We start from the raw sequence: 27,718 nt of genomic DNA, 5'->3' as shown, positions 1-27,718 counted from the left end.
TATAACAGATGGATGAGTTAAGACTTGTCACCACAGATTTTCTTATTCTCTGACATTTGATGGGCTGCAATTTTCTGTGATGATATCTATCTCTTGCAAGGACAATGATCGGTGAAAACTGTATTATCTGTGGGTATAAGGATGAATATTTAAAATGTAATTGGGAATTGTGCCAGTTAGGGAAAGTGACAGTTGCAGATGCTTCTTCTACATCCTCAAACTTGTTATTCAAGCCTAAGTAGTGCGATAGTTTTTAGTGGGAAGTATAATTTCTCTTTTGTTGAGTCCGTTAAGTACAATTAGACAGATGTTCATTACTGCACGTGAGTATTGTTTCCTTTGACATATAATGCCATGATGGATCATTGTTTTAGTTCATAGGCATAATAGCTAAGAAGAAATTGTGATGGGTTTCCTCCATTGAATGCTTGTCTGCATCCCTCTGGTATCATGAAAGCCAGTTGTCGAGAAGGATGTATTCAGATTAGACATGGTCCAGATCCTCAAGCTCACATCTTTAAGGCATAATATTTTCAGCCTTCGGGATTCACCTCCAACGTTTAGGTGGCAACCTAGGGTAGGAGTCAAATTATATTGCTTTGGTAGTCTCTTGAACAACCCTGATCAACCAATCAGAAGGGGATTTCTCAAGCTTCATATAGTATCTTTAGTTATGTAGTCTACAGCTATTGAGAGAAGGTCTGTCATTCCTGATAAGAAGGAATTTCTTTAACTATATCGGTACAAATTAAATAGTTAACAGTATGACTCCCTATGGCTTGTATCACTGATAGTTGCTTTTTTGAAAAATTAAGTGTACACATTTCACTTAATCTAAGCAAACACAAGTCTGTTCACACAATTACAGTATTCTTTAAATTTAGGAAGAGATCTGTACCCTATTAAATTCTAGAACTGTAAAATAAAAGAAACAGTAGAAAAAGAGTTGAAAGAAAAATTGCATACTACATGTCTGAATTTTTCAAAATTTAATCTGTTTTTATATCTTCATTGTACATAATTGATAGGGTAAAGAAAATTCACATAATTACTCATGGACTGAATTAATACCTGACTGCCCTATTCATACAGCGTGTTCTCTATAAAGAGAATTTTGAGCAGGTTAAACTTCACCTTCCACATACATGAAGCTCTACGTACCATGGCACATGCTGCACAGCACACACACTCCCAAGGCCATCAGGCACATAGCAGGTCCATGTGCAGCCACTTCCAGCATTCCAACCCCAGAATAAATCAGTCTCATAGTATAGATGTTATGATTCTGGGCTTTCAATATTCTGTCCCTCAAATAATAAAATAAAATAAAATATTTGACACTATCAATCTGATTTTTTAAAACCGTAAACACAATCACCAAAGAATTATTGTTTGTCTCCATCGTTTTATTTCAATCTATGAAATAGCCTCTAGTTTTATACATACCCCATGAGAGGGCCATGACTAAGACATTCGTATTGCAACTAATAGCCAAAATTTCATGCTACATGTTACATGTTCTATTCTTGGCAGGGTGTGGGTCTGTCTGAAATTTTTGCTTAATAATTTGAGATTTGTATTTTCATTTTCATCCATTGCATTATTAGATTAAAGGTAAAATAAGCATGAACACTATTCCTAGTTGCAAACCTAATAAGTTATATAAGATTCATCTATCAATATAACGTAATTTAAAATGTTATCTTCTTAGAAATTTTTGGAACTCAGGTTTTAACTAAACTAAACACTGATCTGTGAATTATTTCTTGGTAAAGTGAAGATAAAATTATAAATATAAAAAAGGACTTTTATTATTGTATAACCACAGGTGAACCTTAGTGCGACTTTCCACATGATGTTAATCTTGAGCATAAATAAAATAAACTGCTCAACATAGATAATGGAGAACACTCTCATCAACCTTGGCTTGAGGAGGGGTGTGTAAAGGGTAAAGCCTTCAAATTTAGGTGATTACTGAACAGGGTCACAGCCTGCTTGCTGAGCAGACAGGGGGCGAACAGCTTGAAAGTAGCCATATTCATTAAGTGGATTTATTTGCATCTCACATGATAAAATTGATGGCAGATTTTAGACAGTGGTTTAGGAAGTGACTTATATATTTACAAATGTGTATATATAAGACACAATTCTCCGGCAGCCTACACAAGTATAGTCTCATACATTTTTGGAAAAATGAGTGATTATATGCAACTTAGATTTTTTTCCAAAGTAATCTTTATACATATTGGATTTATTCCTGATTTAAAAGAAGAAAAACACGGGACCACTGGGTTCCTTTCTCATCTTTGTGCTTTGAATCACCTCCTGCTGTGATCCATAACATATCAGAACTTTCAGCGATGTTTACCATCAAATACTATAGTACCAAACAAGCACACTCAACAGAAAGAACATTGTAAGAGTCTGATTTATTTAATCAAGTCGATGTTTTATTTATCAGGTGACAGAAACACGGACCGGTCCTCTTGGCTGCAGTAACTATGACAACCTAGATTCTGTCAGCTCTGTTCTGGTTCAAAGTCCTGAGAACAAAATTCAATTGCAAGGTATGTGGGCAAAATTTTATTAATTCTTTATGAGTCTAGGTGATATGCTATCTGGTTCTAATTTCTTTTATATTGAAGGAAAATAAAATGCTTGGTACTGGAAAGATGGCTAAAAGGCCTTTGGTCCTTTTTCAGAGTACCTGAGTAAGGTTCCTAGCACCCATATATGGATACTCATCACTATCTGTAACTCCAGATCTAGGGGATCTGAAACATTTGGCCTTCCTGGGCACCTGCACTCTTTGCACATAAATACACGCAGACATACACATTTACATATGATTAAACATAATAATAAATCTTTAAAAAGAAATGACGGTATATATATGTACTAAGTTTTCAATGTTATGGTCATGGTTAATTTATCTATTTTAAAAATATCTAGATGATCCAGATTACATGAAGAAATATCAACTTATTTTTTTCAAAAATTCCATAAAAATAGTAACTAAATATTATCTTGAGTATATTTTTATGGTAATGAGCAATCACTGTTCTAGTAAGAGGAAATATATGTAGGCTTGTATAGTCCATGACTCTTTCTTATGATTTTTTGTACAATTTGTAATCATTTCTCTTCGCAGTATAAAATAGACAACACAATTTACATTTAACTTAATACATCAGACACTGCTGCCAAGTTTTCTGATAAGTAGAGGCATAGATGATACTACATCAAACTGCCTCTGTTCGCAATATTCCAATTCAGGGTGATTTTGTGATGGGTGCAAAGATTTGGCAATTTATGCACTAATACTCTGGAAGGTAAATAAATGCAAGGCAGGATGTTTAGGTAATGATGTTTACAAGTATGTGTGCTATGATCACAAAAAATAGCACAAGCATGCACATTTCTTCTTTTTAAAAGTAAGAGTCAGCACAAGGGTCTAGATATATCCCAGTGGTTAAGAGAAATTGCTGATGCTGTGGAAGACTAAGATTTGATTCCCAGCATCCCTAAGACAGGTCACAATGTCTTGTGACTAAATATCAGGTAGGGAATTTAATGCCCCCTACTGGCTATGATAGGTTACTTCATGCATATGGTGCATGCACTCAACAAGCGTGTGGGCACACACACACACACACACACACACACACACACACACACACACGCCAGTCAAACACACAAAATAGATAAATACTTTTGAAAAAACAGGCTTAAATGCACATACAAATTAGTATTATTTGTAGTAGCCTGACATAATCCTGATGGTAAACTGTATTGGTCAATATGGATAATTGACTTGGCAGAGTTAAGTAGGGGTAATTCCTTTTTCATCTATCCTTTAGAATTCTATAAATTAGATCTGTGTTTGGTTTTCCATAAAATAGTTTAGAAAATATAGCCTAGTTTCCAATTCTGTAAATGTGAAAATCAAATGTATCCACAACAGGTGGTTTGAAGAATCCTAAATGGTTAATGAATACCACTTATTCTAAATATTATAAAATATTTAGATATTTTAAATTAGATTGAAATTATTATTCATTTGTTGTTTAAAGTTGTTGAAATTTTTTTTTTTGTTATTTAAAGTAGGAAAGCCACTGCTCACACCACTCTTAATTCTCTACGGATTTTTCCTTTTAATGTGAGATTTAGTTATTCACCCGTATATTACTTTTGATAAAAACACATAGGAACTGTATTAAATATTATATTTTATTTAATTATCTGAAAAAGTCATTTACAATCAGAACACTGATTTCTCTATCTGTCATTCTGGTGCAATTTCACAATATAAACAGAACATCTGGACTGATGAAATAGTCAGTAAGTAGAGACAGTTCACTCCAAGCCTGTGAGTGGACTTTAGTTCCTGGAGGCCAAATGATGGAGAGAGGGAAACAATATGTACAGATTGTCTACCCTCTGCCTCCTCACACACACACAGACACAGAATGGGAGAGAAAGAGAGGGAAAGAAAGAGGGAGAGGGAGAGAGAATGGAGAAAGAGCTACACCTGTAGACAGACAACCACCCACCGACACACACACACACAAACAGACACTCATCAAACTTAATAAGAAGAACATTGGTAGGGAAAAATCACAATACAGCTCTCAGAACCTATTTGCATATGTAAACATTGCTAAGTATGATTCATATTGTAGTAAATTATTTCAATAACATTAAATACTTCTGAGTGGGTAATTAGACATAAAGGTCTGGAGAGTTGAGAAAGACTTGATACTCTTCCAGAGCATCCGGGTTACTTTGCCAGCTCCACAATGGGAGCTCACAGTTGACTGTAACCCAAATCCTAGTGATTATCACCCCCTCTTCTGGGGGTGCTCTGTATGCACTGCAAGTCCATTGCACATATACAAGCATGGAAGTACACACACATACACTCTCTCTCATATATATATATAATTAAACAAATCATTGAAAATACATATCAATGATATATACTAAAAACATCTATTTGTATGTGCATATGCAGGTCTTAATGCACATTTATTTTTGATGTGCATATTATAATTCTTTTAAAATTTTTAAAATTCATTTTAGTATTTCAGTTATTGTACCACATTCACACAATCTTAAGCTCCTCTCCTCTCTAATGGCCCCTCTCAAATTCAGTGCCTTGTCTTTAATTATTATTATATATTTATGTGAATGCATAAACATATAAATACAACCCACTGAGTTAATATAATGTTTCAGTGTGTGTGTGTGTGTGTGTGTACGTGTATGTGAGTGTGTGTGTGTGTGTACATGTATGTGAGTGTGTGTGTGTGTGTGTGTGTGTGTGTGTGTGTGTGTGTTCAGGGATTTCTTTCTGGCCCTGTATATGTATCTGGTGGTTGGCTTCTACTGAATACTGATTCTTTCTCTTTACGTAACCATAGATTGTAACTATTTATCTAGGGACCTTTTGATTTTTCCTTCATCCATGTTGGCATTCTAGGCAGTGTTCCATTTTTCAGGTTTTAAGTAGACAGTGTTATTGTTGATATTTCATGTGTGAAGCTTCCTGGTCATAAACAGGGTACATGTTCAGTAGACTTTTTGATAAACTGCCTCTTGTGATTTTTCCATTGAACCTCATGCCATTTGTTCTTTTCCTTTCCTTGTGGCTCTCTGAAGTGGTTTCTGTCTAGGTGGCTATTGGTTCTAAATGGCTTGACTGCATCTTTGTAGATCTCTTGTCATTTTGATAATTGCTCTTATTTAGGTGTTGCTGATAAGTAGGACTATTATTGACTTTATATATTGCTTGCAGCTGACACATATATTCAGATAATATTGTGAAATATTGTGAAAGCTACATTGGGTTTATTTAATGGAAAAGTGGAACTTCAAGGTAGTGTTTCCTCTTTCACATCTATAGAAGCTGCCACCATCTGATATGTTTCATGGTGTGAGAACTCCTTTGCATCCCTCTTTACATTCTCCTTACAAGAAATACCATCCATATGTTTGAATGTCACTTAAATTCAGATGAGATAATTATATAGACTTTTTCCGTATATAGCAATTGAATTAACATGAGTACAAGTTTACTTTTCTTGATCAACCTTGTTATATTATGTGCACTATGTGAACTACTTTGTGAAATACTACTTTGTGAAGTACTATGTGAAATACTTTGAGCCCTCATTGATGTATGTGTGGTTTTATCAATGGTCATCCTTTGCTATTAAAATTTAACCTCAGAATGTTGAAAGCAATTCATGTGTCAAATACATGGTAAACTGTTGTCTGTAGTGAAGTGTTTTATTTCTCTTCTAAGCCTAATATAATTACTGGCCCATTTAGTATTTATCTGGTGAATTACATGTATCACTACCCAATTTACTAATTTACTAATTAGTTACTAATTTAAATTCTATTACATTACTATAGTAGTTATATATATACATATATATATATATTAAAAATACTGCCAATATTGAAGTAATTTTTACATCCATAGTGAACCAAGAAGTTTTCTTTCAAATAAAGTTTCCAATAAATAATTCTATTTAAATTAATGTTAAAAATGATGAAATACAACTCAAAATACTATAGAATATACATTTGATGATAAATACACGGAATTATTGTTCAACTGATACAAAGAAGTGGTTGAAACTTACCATGCATTTATGAAATTCATTTTTCTCTGTTTAATTATACATAATTTTCATTAAATATGGTTCATATGTATGAGTCAAAAGAGAAGTAGATACGTGATGCTGTCATGAGAGAAATGTAAATATTATCAAATTTTAGTTTGCTTATAAAATCCTATTTAGTGTTGTTGAAATTTTCCAAATATTTATATTTATTATCTATCATCTATTTCCTTCTGTCTTGCTTTTTTATTTTTACTTGTGTGTGCATGTGGTATATATGGGTTTGTGTATATATATTCACATGTGCCGCATTTTATGCACATTTGTGGTCATGAGTGTGGGACATGAATATCAAGCAATTTAGTTATTAACCATTTTCCTTAGCCCTCTCTTGTTCATTTCCTTTCTTTCATTCTTTTCATTCTTCCCTTGTTCTTTCCTTTCTCCTTCCTTCCTTCTCTGCTTCTTTTTCCTTCCTTCCTTTCTTTTTTCAAGCTGACCTCCATCCTATAATATAGATCAGGCTGCCCTAGAATCCTGAGCTTCTATCTTCTGTCCCTCAGTTACTGGTGTGTAAGATGTGTGTCATCATGAGAAGTCTGGTTAGAGTGTTTCCTATTTTATTGTTGTTGCTGTTTATTTGTATTAGGAAATGTTGAAATTGAAACTATATTTTTTCTCAAAATACATTAAATGAGAAGTTTCAGATATTAGTCTTAATGTTGATTTCAAATACCAAGTCTCTAAAGAAAGAGTAACTACCAAACTGGCATCTAATAAAGTAATGAAGTGAATCAGCAGGGGTGACTGGCAATAGCAGAGAAATGAACTGTGAAGTAACCACGTCAGCCCATCTACTCCTCTCTACTCAGCCTTTGCCCTTATTCCTAAACAATAAAACCATACAAGGCAGGCATTCTTGGTGTCCTTTGTTGAGATCAGCCCTCCTATCAACCTGACCTAACTCTTAGAGCATAAGTAATAATATTATAGTATTTATGTTTTTTTCAAAATGACAGTATAAAGATATAATTATAATATTGGAATCAGGAGGCCGAAAAGAGCAAGAACATGCATCTTTAAATATTTAGGCTTAGTGTAAAATTTGTAAAGCATCATCAATGTTCTATTTAATTGCATCAAAGATCCACAGGATTTGTGTAAGAACTGTAGAATACTGATCACTTCTGTAAATCTTGATATTCCATATTCATGAAATCTGTGGATGGATATTGTATAGGCAGAAAATTTTCCTAATGATAGTTTTTAAATAGAGATAAATTCATGGGGTAAAATACTAATATTTATTCTCTCTACTGGTGTTGTAAACAAGCACTTGCTATTTAAATCTAATGCCACAAACTTGATCACTTCATTTGTTTTTAAAGGGCTTCAAGTTCTCCTTCCCGACTATCTTCAGGAACGTTTTGTGCAGGCGGCACTTAGCTACATTGCTTGTAATTCTGAGGGGGAGTTCATCTGCAAGGATAATGACTGCTGGTGCCATTGTGGTCCAAAATTCCCAGAATGCAACTGCCCCTCCATGGACATTCAAGCAATGGAAGAGAATCTTCTTCGAATAACTGAAACATGGAAAGCCTACAACAGTGATTTTGAAGATTCAGGTAAGAGAGGTGTTACTACCCTAGTCTCAGTCTTTGTCCAAATATGTGATGGAAGAACTGCTTTTTCGTTTTGAAGCAATGTTTCTTTCCATAGTTGGAGGTCTTTTTATTTTTAATAATTTTCACGTGGATAGTTATATTGCATTTGTTGCTGCTCATTCTGTGTTTTTCTAAGGGTTTTTGTATTTTGTATATTGTTTATATGCTATTGGTGTCGGAGTACAGCCTGCTGTTGATCTGAACTTCGTCATTTATTGAGAATATACCATCATTTTAGTATATTGGATTGTCATCTAAAACTCTTCATGTTTCTCGTCAATTCTTTGGAAGCCCTTGAGTTTCATTTGTGAGGAAAGTGTTGTCAGACTGTGCTGCGTGCCTTCACATTCACATGATCTTTATGACTCGATTTGCCATTATTTTTTAATACTGAGGAAGGCATGTACATATATTTTTCAAACTGCTTATTAGCTTCATTATAGCTCATAATCATGCACATCAGCTTCAAGAGTATGCTTTAAGAAAACTGCTGATATTAAAACAATTTAAGGTTAAGACATTCCTCAAAATAAAGTAACAATATTTAACAGATCCTGTATGACAATGTATAACAAAAAGAGGAATGTTAAATCTAATGTATTGTGAGTGGTACAATTTAACGAAAAAGTGCAAGTCATGCATGACACTCAAACAAGCAAAGTGAAGCATGACATTACACAACCACCACAACGAAAATAAATAGAACTGGGGAGATTCAATACATTTACGTTTATTTTTATTAAAGTAAAGAATGAAGACATGGAAGCAGAGACTGGGAATTGAGTTTCAGTGGTAGAGTTGTTACTATCACAAAGTTTCTGTTAAGTACAAAACATAAAATTTGAGAATTATTGCATTGTTTATTAAAATAGAAATATATCGTATATTTAAATTTTTGAGAGAAAACTATTATAATCTAAAAAGATCTAACTACTGTGGAGAATAATGGATACTTTGCTTGCTTTGATTTAGTTATTGGACATTAATTCTGAATATCCTAAGACTGAATTATATATCATAATTAAAATTTATTAATTTGTAGTGAAATATAATTTAAAAATTAACAAAGATGGTAGAAGGATAGATTTGGCTACAATAAGCTGAGAATGGAAGATGCTAGAGAAAATGACAAGTGAACCTGCAAGTGTTTTTCCTTTGGGCATATTTATCAACTCATAGAAGTTTTCATATTGAGAATACCTCCTAGGCCCTGGAAAATGTTTAGGAGCAAATAGCCCAAACAAGTGTCTGCAACTCAATTAGGTTATAATGATAACATTGAGAATGAAAAGTAGGCAGTAAATCTTTATATTATTTTTAATATTTCAATCTAGATATGTATGAAAGCTGATAGTTAAATAGTTAAACTAATATGGCTGAATTAGAAGAACAGAACCTTTTACAATGTTATGCTCCAATCACAAACACAAGATTTGTAATTAAATGTGGTGTAGGGCTATTTCACAAGGACAGTTGTTAAACAAAGCGTGATTACAATTTTGTTTTTGACTTTAGGGGTTTAAAATGATCAGTCCTTATAGTGATATTGATAAAAGAACATATTAAGTAATAAAATAGTGGCCTATTGAAGCTGAAAATAATTTCTAAAACAAGTATAAGAGGCACAAAATTTTACTAATACTTTCTTCACTGAGCACAATATTGTACACAATATTAAGAAATCTCAGGAAGAGGAAGCAGGCTATCCACATGAGACCTTATAGGCTGTGGTCACATAGTGGGGGAAGAGGTCTCTTTTGTCACAGGTCTAGATTAGGGGAATAAAGCAGAAAAGGAGGGGAGGGTGGGAATGGAAGATACAAGTGAGGGGATAATCTGAAGAAATTATAAAGAAATTTCAACCCATAATGTATATGTACAAAAATAAAATAATTAAAAGAAAATAAATCTCAACCCATAGATTTCAAGCGAATTCAAGCACACACACACACACACACACACACACACACACACACACACACACTTATACTTTTAGACTTTCTTTTCTAGTCGTGAGCTATTTACTCACTTCCTCTTCCAATTTCATGATTCACTTCCTATTTCAGAATCTAATAGCTTTTTAAGTTACATATGCTGCATGCTTCCTTCTCTTTGTTCATGTGGCTTTGGTTATTTGTCATGAGCATAAATATATTCATATAAATGGATAAATATGGATATGTATGTGTATGTGTGTATATGCATAAATAGATATATATGACTTGTGTAAAAAATAATATTAATTAAAGAAGAGTATGTCATGGATTAGAGAAATATTGGTGCCAGATCCAGTAAGAGTTGGAAGGGGAGAATGGAGTGTGAATTGTATAAACACAGTACTCATTCTAGAAAGTACCAAAAATATGAAAAAAAATTAAATATCAGATCATTGTAAACTTGTAAGAATCTGGGTTTTTTCCAGTTCTACATGTACCTCTAATTTTTTCTTGCCTGGTTACTCTCAGTGAGGTTTGTAGTGCTATGTTGAGTGTAAACAGTAAGAGTGAATATTCTTTTTGATCCAGACCTAAGCCTGAAAGCCATCAGCTTTCCCTCAAGTTTTGAATGTTTAAAATCGTAGAAAACTACAAACCAATAAAAAACAACATAAAAGATATTATTTAGCACATTAAAGTAGAAGAATATTTTAACAAGACCCCAAAATAAGGAAAAAATATTATAAATGCAAAATGATCCTTGGTTTGTGCACCAGTCATCGTATTGTAGTGTGGTTATCCTGTAGGATACGGCTAATATCTACTTATGAGTGAGTACAGACCATGCCAGTCTTTCTGGGTCTGGGTTACCTCACTCTTTTCTAGTTCCATCCATTTGCCTGCAAATTTCAAGATTTTCTTGTTCTTAATAGTTGAATAGTGTTCCATTATGTAAATGTACGCCAGTTTCTTTATCCATTCTTCAGTTGACGGACAATTAGGGTGTTTCCAGATTCTGGTTATTACAAATAAAGCTTCTATGAACATAGTTGAGCAAATGTCCTTTTATGGTGTGCAACTTTTGGGGTTATGTCCAGGAATGGTATGGCTGGATCTTGAGGGAGAATTATTCCCAATTTCCTGAGAAAGTGCCAGATTTATTTCTAAAGTGTTTGTACATGTTTCCATTCCCACCAACAATGGAGAGTACTAACCTGCACCCCCTGTATGCTCAAGTAATCAAGTTTATTTCTCCTGAAGTCTCTGATGCTGTTGAAGACCAGAGAGTTTAGGCATACAAATAAGCTCAGTTGTTTAAGAGTTAAGATGTTTTTAGGTCTAGATAGATATTTTGATTGATAATGTCAATAATTATAGGCACACCAAGATAGTAAGGATGTTTTCTACAAAGCTGCCAAATACAAAAGGCCAAAACAGTATGAAGGTAACATTTATATAATTCCCGAGTGTTTCACGGTTCCTCTTGCTGTTGGTAGCTTATTGTACTTGTGTGTAATAATATAAATGTATATGTAAAAATTAAAATTATAAAAGGTGTTTTGAACAACTGAAAAAATGGCAAAATGAACTACTTTTATACTGCAAATAAAAGAATAAATAATATGGGTATACCCTGAAGAATCAAAGAAAATATAAAATGCTAGGAAAAAGTTATAATATTCAGAATATATTTTATTCATGTTACATCTCAATTTTTATCCACTTACTTGTCTCCTTTCATCCCTCCCTCTTTCACCTTAATCCCCTCCCCTAGGTCTGTGACAGAAGGGGACCTACTCCCCCACGATATGGTCACAGCCTATCAAGTCTCATATTGGTAACTTGCCTATTTTTCCTCAGTGTGCCACCAGGCCTCCCCATCCCAGAGATGTAGTTAAATATGGGGTACCAGAGTTCGTATAAAAGTCAGTCTCCACTCTCCACACAACTGTGGAAAATGTCCTGTTCATTGCCTAGATCTGAGTAGTGGTTCAATGTTTACTGCATGTACTGTCACTGGACAGTAGTTTGAGCAGACACCACAGGTCCAGATCCGCCCATCATGATATTCTTCTTGTAGGTTTCTTGGACCATCTTGATCCTTCTATTTCTCCATCCCATTCTCCCAACTTCTCTCAGTTAGAGTCCCAAATAGGAGGTTCCTGCATCTATCCCAATCTCCTGCTAAGTGGAGACTTTCATGGGACATCCTTTTGGGCTAGTGTTCGATTAAAATGAGTATATACCATGTGAATCTTTCTGCATCTGTGTTAACTCACTCAGTATGATCATCTCTAGTACTATCCTTTTGTCTGTAAATTTCAGGATGTCCTTATTTTTAAAAGCTGAGTAGTATTCCATAGTGTAAATGTACCACAGTTTATTTATCCATTCTTTAACTAAGGGACATTTAGGTTATTTTCAGGTTTTGCCTATTACAAATAAGGGTGCTCTGAAAATGGTTGAGCATCTGTCCTTATTGTATGGTGGAGCATCTTCTGGATATATTCCAAGGAGTGGAATATCTGGGTCTTGAGGTAGCCCTATTCCCAATTTTCTAAGAAAACACCAAATTGATTTCCAGAGTGGATTACAAGTTTGCATTCCCACCAACAATATGGGATTGTTCCTCTTTCTCCACATCCTTGCCAGCATGTGGTATCACTTGAGTTTTTGATCTTTGCCATTCTGAATAGTTTAAGACAGAGTCTCAGAGTTGTTTGGAGTTCCACTTCTCTGATGACTAAGGATGTTGAGCATTTCTTTACGTGTTTCCCAGCTATTTGATATTCCTAGGTTGAGAATTCTCTGTTTAATTCTGAGCCCCATTTATTAATTAGGTTAGTTAGTTTGGCAGTGTTTAATTTCTTGAGCTCTCTCTCTATATTGGACATTAGACCTTTGTCAGATGTAGGGTGGGGGAAGATCCTTTCCGAGTCTGTAGGCTGTTGCTTCATTCTGCTGACGGTCTCCTGCCTTACAGAAGCTTCTCTGCCCCGTGAGGTCCCATTTATTAATTGTTGACCTTAAGGCCTTGGCTGTGGGAGTTCTGTTCATGAAGTTGTCTCCTGTGCCAATGAGTCCCAGCCTCTTCCCTATTTTCTAGCTAGAGCAATAAGACAACAAAAGGAGATCAAGGGGTTCCAAATGGAAAAGGAGGAAGTCAAATTATCCCTATTCACAGATGTTAAGATAGTATACACATAGTATATTACACCAAGGAACTCCTACAGCTGATAAACACCTCCAGCAAAATGGCAGGATGCTAAATTAACTCAAAAAATCAGTGGCCTTCCTATGTACAAATGACAATTGTGCAGAGGAAGAAATTAGGGGAACACCCTTCAGGATAGCCACAGACAATATATAAAATATCTAGGATTAACTCTATCCAAGAAAGTGAAATACTTTTTTTTGAAAAAAACTTCAAATCCTGAAGAAGGAGATTGAAGATGATATCAGAAGATGGAAAGATTTCTATTGCTCATGGATGGGATAATTAACATAGTAAAAATGGCCATCTTACCTGAAAGAATTTACAGATTCAATGCAATCCCTATCAAAATACCTACTCAATTATTTAAAGACATTGAAAGATCATTTCTCAACTTCATATGGAAAAACAAACAAACAGACAAACAAACAAAAAACAGAAAATCCAAAGCAATCTTGTACAATAAAAGATCCTCTGTGGGAATCTCCATACTCTATCTCAAGCTGTAATATAGAGCAACAGTAATTAAAACAGCATAGTACTGGCATAGCAATAGGATTGTCGGGCAGTGGAATTGAATAGAAGGCCCAGAAATAATTCCACATATACATGGACACTTGATTTTTGACAAAGAAGCCAAATCTATTCAATGGAAAAAGGATAGCAACTTCCACAAATGGTGCTGGTCTAACTGGATGTCTAGTAGATCCATATATTCATCACTGTGAACAAGGCTCAAGTCCAAGTGGATCAAAGACCTCAACATAAAACCAGAGACACTAAATCTGTTATGAAAATATTTTAAAATGCCTAAATTGTACAACATTAAGACAATAAAATCTACAGCACCAAGAAAATAATTTATTTTGCAAGAATGACAGATGTCATCCTGTTGAAAATGTTCCCAGACAAGTCTGTACACTGAACCTTTGTTTACAATTGGGAAATGAAATAGCACAGCCATAACAGAGGGCAAGATGGCAGTTCATCCAAAGCTTGAAAGTAAATTTTCCATAAAGTCTATCAACCTCATTACTGACAGTACAGTCTAAGGACATACAATTAGCACATCAAATAGACATTTACACACCTCTGTTTATATCAAAACTAGTTTGGTAACCCTGAAGAAAAAGCACCCTCTGTCCTCCAGCTGATTAGGAAATAAAGAAGGATCATATAAATAAGAGAATTTTTCTACACTATAAAAATAATGACATTCTGTAATTTTCAATACATTTGAAATGAAGGTCATTATGTTTAAAGAAAAAGCTGAGGCACATAAAAACAACTTCTTTATGATTCTATTCACAGGTAAAATCTAAACATGGATTCTGGTAAATGGAAAGGAATAGGAAAGAGTATATAAACAGAAAGATTTATGAGGGCATACTCAGGATTTGATAGAAGACCTTGTGCAGTACTATGTAATAAGGCCACGTTAGTAGACGTAGGGGTTTGCAATGTTTGTAATAAATAACTGGAAGTTTAGAAACACAGATGATTTGGTTATCATGCAGTGCATATGTGTTCTGACAATAAAAAAAACACTATATGTGCCAGTTAAAATGTTCATAGCAGATGGAAGACAACAAGACATTGTATATCGTTAATCTAAATACTAAAGTGAGCAGTAAAGATCTTTCTACCTGGCATCATGCCACTGACTAAAAGAAATAAAGGAGACAAGCATGAGATAATTATACAAAAATGTTCATTAGATATTTAGAATCAAAAGTTTGGGTAGGAAAATGTGTAAGCATAAAAGTGTGATATTAGAAAGAACTTACTCAAAATTTTGTTTTAAGCATACTTTTATCCTAGATAACGGCATGATTAGTAAACCAAAGTACAAGTTAGTAAAATGTAGATATGAAGTCCATGAGGACTGGATTACAGAAAAGAATGCATGCCAATGACAAGAATTGTGTGGTGTCTTTGTGTATAGTAGCGGATGAGTGGCACAAACAACCTTCAGGGTCGTAATGGACATAATGTCTAAAGACATCCAAACTATGATTTTAAAAATAGTGCTCACAAAATAAAATAGTGATGACATAATGTAAGAGCTAAAAGACAGAGAAGCAACTATGAGAAGCTTCATTCTGGTCACGATTTAGCCATAGTTGTCATGATATCACAGCAGCTAGGATTGCCTGCATGAGAGAGGGTCTCACAAGCCCGTATCTAAACTCTGCTGAACCATTAGACTCATGGTATTTTCTGGAAAAGTGACAGTCATTGTGTCCACAGGTCAGCCTTGGGCTTCAATAGATAGTTCCAGACCTATAGCTATGTAGACTTTCCTGGTTAAGCACAGTAGGAAATAAGAAAATCACAGAAACAGAAATATGAGGTAAAGACTTGGGAGAATAAGGGATGTGGTAATTATGTTGAAAGGGATATATGAGAGGTAGGCAAAAGATTAACCAGAATGTATCATATTGATGTATGAAATTGCTAAAGAAGAAATTTAATAAAAACTACTTTAACTGTAATTCCCTAAACAATCATTTTTAAACTGCACTTGTGTATCTTATTGCTGTTTCTCAACTACCAGATAAATTAAATAATCAATCTCAGGAAATCATGGTGGCGAAAATTATTTTGTTTTATGTCTGCTAAAACTTTAAATGTACAAGAGATAATAATTTGTCATGCCTACTTGATTTGCAGAAATTCAAATCTTTTTACAGGTTATATAAAGAGATTAAAAAAAACAAACAAAACTAAGGGAGACATTGTAGTTTACTTTTAAATGGTTAGTTCAATTTAACTTGAAAAATAAAACAAATGCTAGTAATTAACAGGCTAAAATATATTTTCATTGAAACTGAAATATGTCAGCTTCTGATTCTTTAATTAGGAATATAATTATCTGATTATAGAAGTGTGTTTTTAGACACCAATAGCAGCATGAAGTATGTCAGGGTGCATACCACAGCAATTTAAACTGCTAATTGCAGTCACCACATAAAAAAGGGAGAAAAATATGTTTCCTATTTCATCAGGTCATGATAACATGTTTGTAAATGCGTTTCTGTTTGCTATTCTTACAGTTGTCGCATGTAAAATACAAGCTGTAGCATGCTTGTATTTGGATTGTTTTGGTCTGTTATATGCAAATCTTAGAAAATATAATTATTCGTCCTGCAAATAAAGGTGTTTTTTTTTTATAAAGATAGCTTTAAGATCAGATGTACTCTTTTCAATCCTTGGAATCTGAAAATGTTTCCAATCTACGTAATTACAGGAAAATATTCAGCTCAATGTAGAAGACTCTTTCTGAGTGAGAAATAGCAACATGGAGTGTTCAGAATGTGTATGACAGAAATTTATAAGGCAATTTATAAAAAAATATAAAGTACAATAGATTATTTTTTATATTTCCAGATAATAAGGTTTTTACAATAAATGCTGTTGGCACACAGGCACATTAGTGCATGGAGAAAATTATAGAAACAAAAATTAAGTATTCATATAAGCTTACATTTATAATAACGAAATATTACTTATTTGCTATGCTTAATTATAAGAGAGTTACAGTTATATCCCTAATAATGGAAAGTTAATGTCTTTCTCATACATTGCCTAAGATTCCCAACTTTTATGAAGAAAATTAGAATAGTTAAGTCTTGCATACATATCAAATTTTTGCTTAAACTTAAGTTAGAATAAAAAAAATTCCCAAATGCTTCCAAAACAAATAACTCAAACAAATAACCTTATATTTCACACTAATTTTCTCAGTTAAGTTTCTAAATTAAATTAGGACTATTTAAAGAGAAGCAAAGTTTGATATAATGTGGAATATTTTAGAAAATTTTGGACATGACACTTGGAAATACTTATCACTTATTTTATATAAAATCTAAGGTATGATATGTAATCTACAAATATCCTCAACAAGATCTTGCTCTATTATAGTAAAAATATTTTTGATGTTCCAAGAATGTCAGTTAGAGAGCACATTGCAAAAGAAAATGAGTACATATGACTTGGAAACTGCTGTGTATTTAAACATTTGATATGAAAAATGATAGACTCTCTAACGACAGTATTGGATAAAATTTTATGGTTCAAAAAAATCTCAGGTATCTTCATCTACAATTTAAGTACTTACTCTTCTTAGTATCATGTAGAGTATTTCTAAAATTTATGCTTTAAAAATATTACCTTCAAGTGATATTTGACTATCAGCTTGTAAGAAAAACAAAACAAAAACCTAACAAACAAACAAAAAGCATTTTCTGGAGAACTGCACTATACACAAATAAAAAACTTAAATGACAAAGGGAACATTAGAAGTTACAACATTTATGATTGTGAGCCTAGCCTTTAACGGCTGAGCCATCCCAGCACTCGGGAGGCAGAGGCAGGCGGATCGCTGTGAATTCGAGGCCAGCCTGGTCTACAAAGTGAGTCCAGGACAGCCAAGGCTACACAGAGAAACCCTGTCTCAAAAAAAAAAAGTTACAACATTTAGAACAGTCTTCCTATATTCTACTTCATTTTTATTCTCCTCTCTGATAATAAACAACTCTAATTTTCTTTAACAATCCACATTTTAGGCTTAGCATCGCATGACTTACGTATGGAGAACAGATACCAATGGCTTGATACCTGCTACTATAAGATCCCCATTTCTATAGGCGAGAATCATATGAAATAATCCTGAACTAAGGCACCAAAGTGTGTTTGCCACACATTTTCTTCCTCATCGTTTTTTGACAGTGGTGTTTCTATATCTTGTCATCCTAGAACATGGGCTAACAGTGCAGCCATCATGTGGAAAATCGCATTCTTGTGTAGGACAATTCTGTGCCATACCTGACTACAAAGTGTTGTCAGAAACAGAACTGATTTTTATTCTCCAATTCCTGATTTGATTGAAGATATTATTTTCTAGTTACTGCAGATAACAGTTTTACCAGTTATTTTCCCAATGCTTAATTTGTGTCATTATTCCAATGACACTCTTCGCTGCCATCGAAATCTCCATAAGACATTAGGTCAGTGCTACAAGATTAGGCTTTTCTTTGAGCACTACTATATAACCTTGTGCTTCTAGTTACAATTTCTGTAGTAGTCAAAACCAGCATGGCAATACTACAATGGTAAATGACCCTATATTGCTAGATAGAAACAAATGTAATTTGTTTATTCTATATCCATCACAGCTTATCTTAAGTTTGCTCTTAAATTGCTTGTTGCTGAACTCAGGTTTTAATAAACACCGCCGCGTAATGGTTTACACATGAGAACGTTGCCATAAAGGACCAACAATTTGCAGTGGCTCCCATGTGAACCTATCTTCACTGTATTTGTAATCATGTTTGACAATGAAGCCTAATTTGTTAGGAAACAGGGAAATACCATTTTACCATGTGCATTGAAGAACAGTGTTTCTGCAAAGTCAAACTGTCAGTCACAGTTGGATTTCCAAATACTGGATATGAAACTCATAATCAGTGCCATCAAGCCATATGATATCACAACACGGGGTCAGTATACAGAGCTTTCTTTTGTAAGCAGCTTACCTTAATTTTTGGTTCTGGTAGGGAAATGGAATGTACCAATGGTTAAATGATATTCATTGTATTATACTACTGTATCCTTAATTTGCCCAAACTAAATAGATAAAGCAAAATACACATATTTCTCAGTAAGAAGCAATGCTGACTTTAGCAAATCATTTGCTCTTTTAAAAGTTCAGCAACTTCATTTATCATATGGTAACTTTATTTAATCCGATGACCTAAGGAAGAACATTATTCTGTTCATTAGATCACCACACAATGTTAACTTCTTATGGGTTACATCATTGAGGAATTATTTACTAGTGTTTATAACATAATTCATTAAAGAAACCTGGTAACTTGGAGTTAAGACAAGAAAAATAAGCCTTTTTTGTAATACTAACAAAGCACTGTAAAAGCATCATACTTTTAACTTATGATAATTCTCTCTTTGGCTCTACAGTAGTTTTAAATAATTTCCACACAAAAGGCAGTTTCCTGGTCCAAAAAGACTGAATAAAACCGAATTGGTTTTCATTAATTCTGATTGTTAGTTATTGTTTTCACTCTGATGGTGTTTAACAGTGCAGTATTTAATATATTATAGATCGCACCTTTGACATTAACAAATTTTGTTTTGTACTTCAATTAATTTTTAGTCTCATCTGAAGTAAGGTGTCTACAGAGTACCAAGCAGGTGTGTTATGCAATGATGCTTGATTTCAATCCCGGGTGATACTGCCAAGTACCTCATATCTGTTCCAGTTGGCCCTGATGTCTCTCATTTCCTGTCAAAATCAATGTAAGCATTTCAAGAGACTGAGAGGGCTTTGACGACTCTGTGGGGCAAAGAACAACATAGTTCTTTATTTCATTACGCAAAACCTTGCACTGTATGCTGCACAGAGTAAACATATAATAAATCATAATATATTGGCTTTTTAATGGATACTAAAAAGCAATGACAATGCACGTGTGAACAAACATTGATTGTGGATTTGACTTCCCCAATTTTCTTCTCTTGTTTTTCTGTGAATGTCACAATAACTGTCACATTTGCTTTTCGATGAGCATGCCCTAAAAGTGTTTCTAAATAATATATGTTATGTATTATTGTGAATGTCATATATGAACTGCGAATGTTGGCTTCATTGTGTTTTGTTTTGTGTAATTTACTGTTTAAATATGAATTAGAGTGTTAATAATTGCCTTAAAATACTATTCAGAATAAGTTAACAGAAATATAGATACAGCAGAGATTCTAGATATAATTTTATCTTCATTGGTTTGAAATTGTTCATCATAAAAATGTCTATTCTTAGACTTGATATTGGTGTGTCCATAATTTACTCAAATGAGTGTTTTAGCAAGAATCAAATCACTCAAGGATTATATCCAGCATCACATAAACAAGATAAAAAGTGACCTCATTGGATATTTTATTGTTTGATTTTATTTGCAGACTATGGAGAGATGAACTATTAAAAGCAGTGTAGTCAGAGAATTTCGTTTGTGACTCTGTGGTGAGCTTTATGAAAGTGTGTCTGATGTTTTTGTCTATAATTTTGTTACTTCTTACATGATTATTCATTTTAACTCCATCCTTTTAAAACTCTGGTAAAGTCTATTTACACTCAGTGCATTTGTTGCTTCCATGATAACCTTATAATGGCTATGTAGGGTTTATTAAAATCTTCCATTTCAGTATGTTTGGCACTTTATAAATTACCTCATCTATTATTTTGTGAATGTCAGAATTGTGCAGTTATACTGGAAATCAGCTTTTATTTATTTTTCAGGGAATGTTACGGTTCATTTTGGTTTGTGTAACTTGTTGTTTAAATATGAATTAGAGCATAAACAAATGCCTTGAAGTACCACTCAGAATAAGTTCGTAACACATATAGATACAGAAGAGATTATAGATGCAATTATAAACAAAATAAATAAAAGAAAAATAAATAGAATAAAAAATATGTATATATCAGAGTCTCTTCTCAGTTCAATCCTCCCGGTTATATATATTTTATTTTTTTGGATATTTTCTTTTTTCTTTTTTTTTCCTTTTTTTATTAATTTATTCTTGTTACATCTCAATGGTTATTCCATCCCTTGTATCCTCCCATTCTTCCCTCCCTCCCATTTTCCCCTTATTCTCCTCCCCTATGACTGTTCCTGAGGGGGATTACCTCCCCCTGTATATGCTCATAGGGTATCAAGTCTCTTCTTGGTAATCTGCTGTCCTTCCTCTAAGTGCCACCTGGTCTCCCCATCCAGGGGAAATGGTCAAATGCAAGGCACCAGAGTATGTGAGAAAGTAATATCCCACTCTCCACTCAAGTGTGGAGAATGTTCTGACCATTGGCTAGATCTGGGTAGGGGTTTAAAGTTTTACGGCTATTTTAGATATTTTAGGATATTTTAGATTGTTTTTATTGAATATGAATAACAGACCATGATGGGCTCATACAATTATATGAGCCATTGATTATCGTTATGCAACTTACATAAAAATGACTATATATATGTAACATTATCTAGTATAAACTTATTATTAAATTTTCTCATAATATTGAATTCTTATATTGTGGACCATTGTGAGATCTTCATTTAAAGTCACTTTAGTTTAGATGTTTAGTTTTTGCCATTAGGCCACACTGTGGTTTTATGAAAAAAAATATAGCAACTACTTTTAAAAATGTACATATACATTTATATTATTACACACGTATATAATAGATTACCTATATCAAGAAGAACCATGACACGATCAGAGAGCTAAAACACATAATTAAGGATTTCTTGCCTAGCTGCATGATGAAGTGCTGTATATTTCATATATAAATAGCCTTGTTAGGTATTTGTCTTAGCAGATTATGTGTCCAGTACAGCCAGTATTATATAGTTTAAGATATTAGTATCCAATCCAATGCCTCTCCCTTCCTCAATAAGTGCTACTATAGTTAGCTTTTAGTCTTCATAACATAATACAGGAAAGATTGAGATCCAGTTAGTGAAGAATTATGAGGCTTTTTGTCTGAGAGAACTTGGTCCCAGAACTTATTTTCTATTGCCTCATTTGTGACAAGGTTATCATGTGCAACAACCCAGAAGGAAAATCCAATGAGGAAAACTACACACAAAAAGACACAGGATACAGTAAACTTCACAACAGCCAAACCAAAAAAAAAAAAAAAAAAAAGAAAAGAAAAAAAGAAAAAAAGAAAGAAAGAAAGAAAAACACACAAGCATAGTATTACCATCAGCACCACAATAAAAGGAAATTAAAAATCATTTGCCAGTAATATCTATCAATATCAGTGGACTCAATTCTCTAATAAAAAGACACAGGCTGACAGAATGAATGCATAAACATGATTAATCAATCATTCTGCTACATACAAGAAACACACCTCAGCTTTAAAGGTAGATATTACTTCAGAGAAAATGGCTGGAAAATGTCTTCCAAGAAAACAGACCAAAGAAGCATCCTGGGGTAGTCATCCTAATATCTAATAAAACAGACTATCAAGCAAAGTTAATTTGAAAAAATGGGGAAGAACACTTAATTCTCATCAAAGGAAAATTCCTCCAAGAAGACATCTCAATCTTAAATATCTCTGCCTCAAATGCCCACATTTGTAAAAGAAACATTATTTAAGCTTAAATCATGCATCGATACCAACACACTAATAGTGGGAGACTTAAATACCTAACTGTCACCAATGGACAGATCATTGAAATAGAAACTGAACAGAGAAGTATTGGAACTAATGGAGGTCAAAAATCAAATGGACCTAATAGATGTCTACAAAACTTTTTGATCAAAACTAAAGAAAATGCTTTCTTCTCAATACCATACAGAATGTAATCTTCTTAAAAATCAACCATAGTTTGTCACAAAGCAAACTTCAAGTGATATAAGAAAAACTATTTAGCCCTTTTTTCTTTATCAGACTATGCTGTGTTACTTAAAAAAAAACTGTTTTGTTAAAGATTTACTGTATTACAAAACTTCTCACTTCTATTTCTTCTTCCAACCCTTTCATATACTGTTCAATACTCTCCTTCATATTCATGTCCTTTTTTTCAGTAACTGTTATTGCATGTGTGCAAACTTAGATATCCTTAGCCATAACCTTTTATATCTGCATCATGTTACTTGAGTAGCATTATTATTCATTCAATTGTATGCATCATACTTTGGCTTGTATAATATCAGTGTGTCTTCTCATGACATAATTTCAAAATGTTATTTGCCTTTGCATTATAAATTTTTTGAACATCATATGATGATTTTCAGTTTTAATACTGGTTCGAACAACACTGCTATATTATCATTTAGTGACATCTTTTAGCACACACATAGCATCTGCCACACAACTAAATGGTCTGTCACTGAGCATCCCATTTACTTTCTGTTATCTTGCTAGCAAGATCTTAACAACTACCTTTAAAGAAGAAATAACCCTGGTGCTGGCAATGTTAGCACTATGCTGAAAGAGTTGACAAAGTGTTAGTGGAAACATCTTGAAGTTAATTGGCAGCAAAACAAATGTGTGGTGTTCGGTCCAGGTTTCAGGAACTATGTTATGTGAGCTTGGATGAGGTATTGTCCTTCAAAGGTTGAATAGATTTGTCACCCTGTCTATGCAAGACATAACAGAATAACAAGATAAATTTTCACAAGCATCCATTGAAGCATGTAGCCTTGTTTCAACTCTTAAAACTGACAAGACTGCAGGTCACCAGCTTGTCAGGCTTACCTGATGATAAATCCACTACTCTCTGAGGCTTAGTATTGATTGCTTACATTTTGTTTGAGTGGTAGAGAACTCAGTGCATTATAAAGCTAAAGCCTTTGCCCTAGACCCTGACTGATTGAGATAGTACTTATTTAATTTGAAATAACATTTTTATCTTCCCCTCCATCCCCTGCACTCACTTGTTTCTCTCCAAAATACAAGTTACCATTTTGGGCAGAAGTGCCTGTACTTTTAACTTCTGACCACTAGTTTGAGTCTTCTTTAGTGATTGGCATAATGTCCTCTTCATAAGGCAGACTTTACCATTTGTACAGGTTTCTAAATTTTTGCATATTTTTTTGTATGTTGAATCTTTTCACGTTCTTAGACTATTCCATATTAAAGATTTTTTAAACTATTAATGATTCTGTTTCATGGTAGAGGAATCTCAATATGTAATTGAATTAAGGTGTCAGAGTTTCCTGAGATTCACAACATTGATATCTATTTACACTTTACACTTATGTATTTTGAAGATCAACTTTCCTTTACCCTTTACATTTCAAAGACACATGTTGAAAGAACAACAGCTCAGTTGAATGTAGAAATATCTGAAATTGTGCCCAGGGGTTTGGGCAGGGGAATTGCAGGATCTTCATATGAACTCAGAGGTCCTTTACCAGATGTTGTATATGTAATTTATGCTTCAGAGTCCTGTTTGTTAAAGTATGTGATGTAGTAAGTAGGAGAAAACATTATAATGTTAGAGGAAAGAACAGCAAAGACAAGAAATAGCTCATGAAAGCAACCACATTTATTACATTATGATTTGATTCATCAAATTCAGGTGGTCTATCTCAAAGAAATAGCATAATCAATTTAACCAGTCTATGCTTAAAGTGCAATGATGTAAATATCATATATAGTTGTGAGAATTATTTCAGATTGAAATTTCCTTCTGGCTTCACATTTCAATGTTAGGAGAGTGAATTACACATCAACTGGCCTGTCCCGTATTTCAAAGTCTCTTAAACAAAACCTGGAGCAAAAGCTAAAAGTTCTACTCAGATTATTTTTATTCCTGCTCTCTCAAGGAAGAATTTTCTTTCTTTCTTTCTTTCTTTTTTTTTTTTTTTTTTTTTTTTTGGTTTTTCGAGACAGGGTTTCTCTGTGTGGCCTTGGCTGTCCTGGACTCGTTTTGTAGACCAGGCTGGCCTCGAACTCACAGTGATCCACCTGCCTCTGCCTCCCGAGTGCTGGGATTTGTCAAAGCTTAGGTACTAATGTAATTAGTTTCCTTTAATTCTTCTTACACATCTGTTCTACATTTCGGTGTATATTTAAGTCATTTATGAGTGATTTCCACACAGGCAATGAAAAACAACTTGTCATGGTTACATGTCTTAACATATTTGTGTTCTGCAATTTGTACTGATACAGCTTATTTTTCAAACAAGCTAATTAGTTCTTGTTGAAATATCTTTCCTCCCACAACTGACTTCAAATGTCTATACTAGTTTTAATATTTTCTTCTTAGAGTTTTCTCATAGATAATCAAATTATAAATAATGCTACCTAGAAAAGAGAAAAAAATCTGCTAATGTTGTTACATTTTTTTACTGAGTTTAGCCTGACTAAATAAATTGTAGTATGCTACATTTTGTCAACATGAAATTTATTCAGCATTTGTTTAGCAAAACTATACTTAAAACAAAGTGCATTTAATATTAGACTTGTGATAAATGTACAATGATATTATACTAACAAAGCACTTTAGTCATGTAAAATAAACAAGAGTCTTTTCCATGTAATGTAATTTTAATTAGCAATGGCAATAGTATAAAAGAAAGTAGATATCAGAAATGTAAATCTTCATCATGCTGTGATATTTCTGGTGGGATCTTCTTTTATTTGTGAACAGTAGTATTAACACCTATTAACACCTGTTTTCTTTGAACAGTAACAGCTAAATCACTGAAGTTCTATGAGCCTTTCTTTGTTTTTTGTTTGTTTGTTTGTATGCTTGCTTACTTGTTTGCTTGTTTGTATTATCTCCTGGTGTCTTCTTTCTGTTAAAATGCATGCTTATACTTTGGAACTTCTCAGAAGAAATATAGAATATTTAATACCAAGCAAATTTCCTAAGGGAACCTACATCTGTTCAACAATCTCTAAAACAATGTCAGAATTTCTCAACATTTTACAATTCAGAGCCAGCAGATTTTATGATAACATTCTTGGAGGTGAAAAATCCTTCCCAAGAGGCAAGAGGGCTGTTGAGGCATCTGATTATTTGGAATTACAAGAAGTATATTTATTCTTCAAAATCAAAATCTTTCTGTAATACATGTCCTTTAAAATGTTCTTTGGTCTCTTTCTTCCCATAGCCACCTGATCTTCTTCTAAAGAATTAAACACATATTTTACAAAGAGCTAAATCATGCTTGATAGATTCATATTATACTTTCCAAATTTTGTAATATTTTAAAAACAAACAATATTCCCATTTAATACGGCAACTTTAACATATCTCACATCATAGTCCAGACACATCTAATAAAATTTGGTGGAATGACATGATGTACAAGCTTGGCTTTGAAATGTAAAGACATCATTGCATTATGAATTAAGACAAAAAAGGATGTCAGTTAATGTGGAACTCATGATTCCCAGAAATTAATCCCAAAACAAAAGAGTCTGTAAAACATACAGCTGCTCATATAATTTTTTGCCATCATAATAACCCAAGTGGGCTAGGAGTCGTGAAATCTGTTCATGCACTTTGTACACATTACTTCTGTCTACAAAATTGCACTTTCTGCTTAAGAGTTTTCTTCTATTGCCAGAGTTTCATAGGTATTTAGCATCTTGTAACTATGTCTGTATATTAGATATGTATCTTATTTTCAAAGACTCACAAGAAGGCAAATGCTTCATGAAATTCTTCATGTTTCAGGAACGGTTCAACACTCTTGCTCTGATACTTTGGGAACTCTACTTTCTATGGCTAGAAAACATGGTTTAGTAATTATGCTTCTGAGCTTATTTTGCATTTTTCCCAATTTAAAATTTCTAATATTTTCCCATGATTTAATCAAACTCAACATAGCATTTAAACCTGTCTATACCTGAATATCAGGAAAGTTAGTAGGCACTGGCTACTTTGTTAAGGGTAGATATATAATCAGGAGAAAGCAGAAATGGGTTATAAAATGTTCAGGATTATGAACTCTGAGAACAGAAAAATCTATCTGCAAATCTATCTTTCTACATTTTTTCAGTGTAAATAACTAAGGTAGGTACTGGATGGTGCAGGAAGATAAGCAAAACACTGTATGTTGGTGAGGAGCAGTACAGATGATCCCTTAAGGAAGCTGACACTTCTGCTATTTGCTGGGATATACTGAGCATTGACCTGGCTCTGGTCAAGACTACCCAGTGAAAGGAAGGGGGAGTGACTGATGACGAGGCTAGCAATTGCAGTTTGAGCATGGCAGTGTAGGAAGTTTGGTTCTTTCTTTTCTTTTGAAATAATATATGTGAATTTTAAGGAAAGAGTGTAGCTGTTTTTCACTTAGTAATATTGTGCTTCAGGAAGGAAAGTAAGGCTTAGGAATGTATCATAAGCCTTGTCTCCTTTCTTTACTTTGATCTTCATTTTTTCCCACTGTTCCTCAACTTTTTTGGCATAGTAAATGTCATCATCATTAGACGTTTATCCTTTCTATTTAGCATAAAAGAAAAGCGGTATTTGTGAAACTGTCATTAGGTATACATGTTGGGAATTTGACATTGATTCCCAGTGAAAGGAATCTCTCTCTCTCTCTCTCTCTCTCTCTCTCTCTCTTTCTCTCTCTCTCTCTCTCTCTTCAGCATTGATTCTGTGGTGGCTAAGATAAGATTTCAGATTTATTCTTCTATGTATAGGACCTACAAATCATACACTTATCTTCCATTGCTGATGGTATATCTGACTAACTGGCATCCTGGTTGAATATGGGCTGCCATTG

General features: G+C 33.6%; 1 protein-coding gene across 3 annotated transcripts in view; it reads left to right on the top strand.

The window, feature by feature from the left end:
- BRINP3 (BMP/retinoic acid inducible neural specific 3) overlaps positions 1 to 27,718 on the top strand; it is a 374,180-nt gene that overhangs the window by 234,885 nt on the left and 111,577 nt on the right. For all 3 annotated transcript variants that reach the window (XM_084793294.1, XM_084793295.1, XM_084793296.1), the window contains exons 5-6: positions 2,462 to 2,567; positions 8,021 to 8,257. In XM_084793294.1, coding sequence (XP_084649420.1) covers positions 2,462 to 2,567; positions 8,021 to 8,257 — 343 coding nt within the window. The remainder of the gene's footprint in view (positions 1 to 2,461; positions 2,568 to 8,020; positions 8,258 to 27,718) is intronic.

The sequence above is a fragment of the Acomys minous genome, assembly GCF_964271855.1.
Source record: "Acomys minous genome assembly, chromosome: 1".
Classification (NCBI taxonomy): Eukaryota; Metazoa; Chordata; class Mammalia; order Rodentia; family Muridae; genus Acomys; species Acomys minous.
This window is presented reverse-complemented; position numbering and strand designations above follow the sequence as displayed.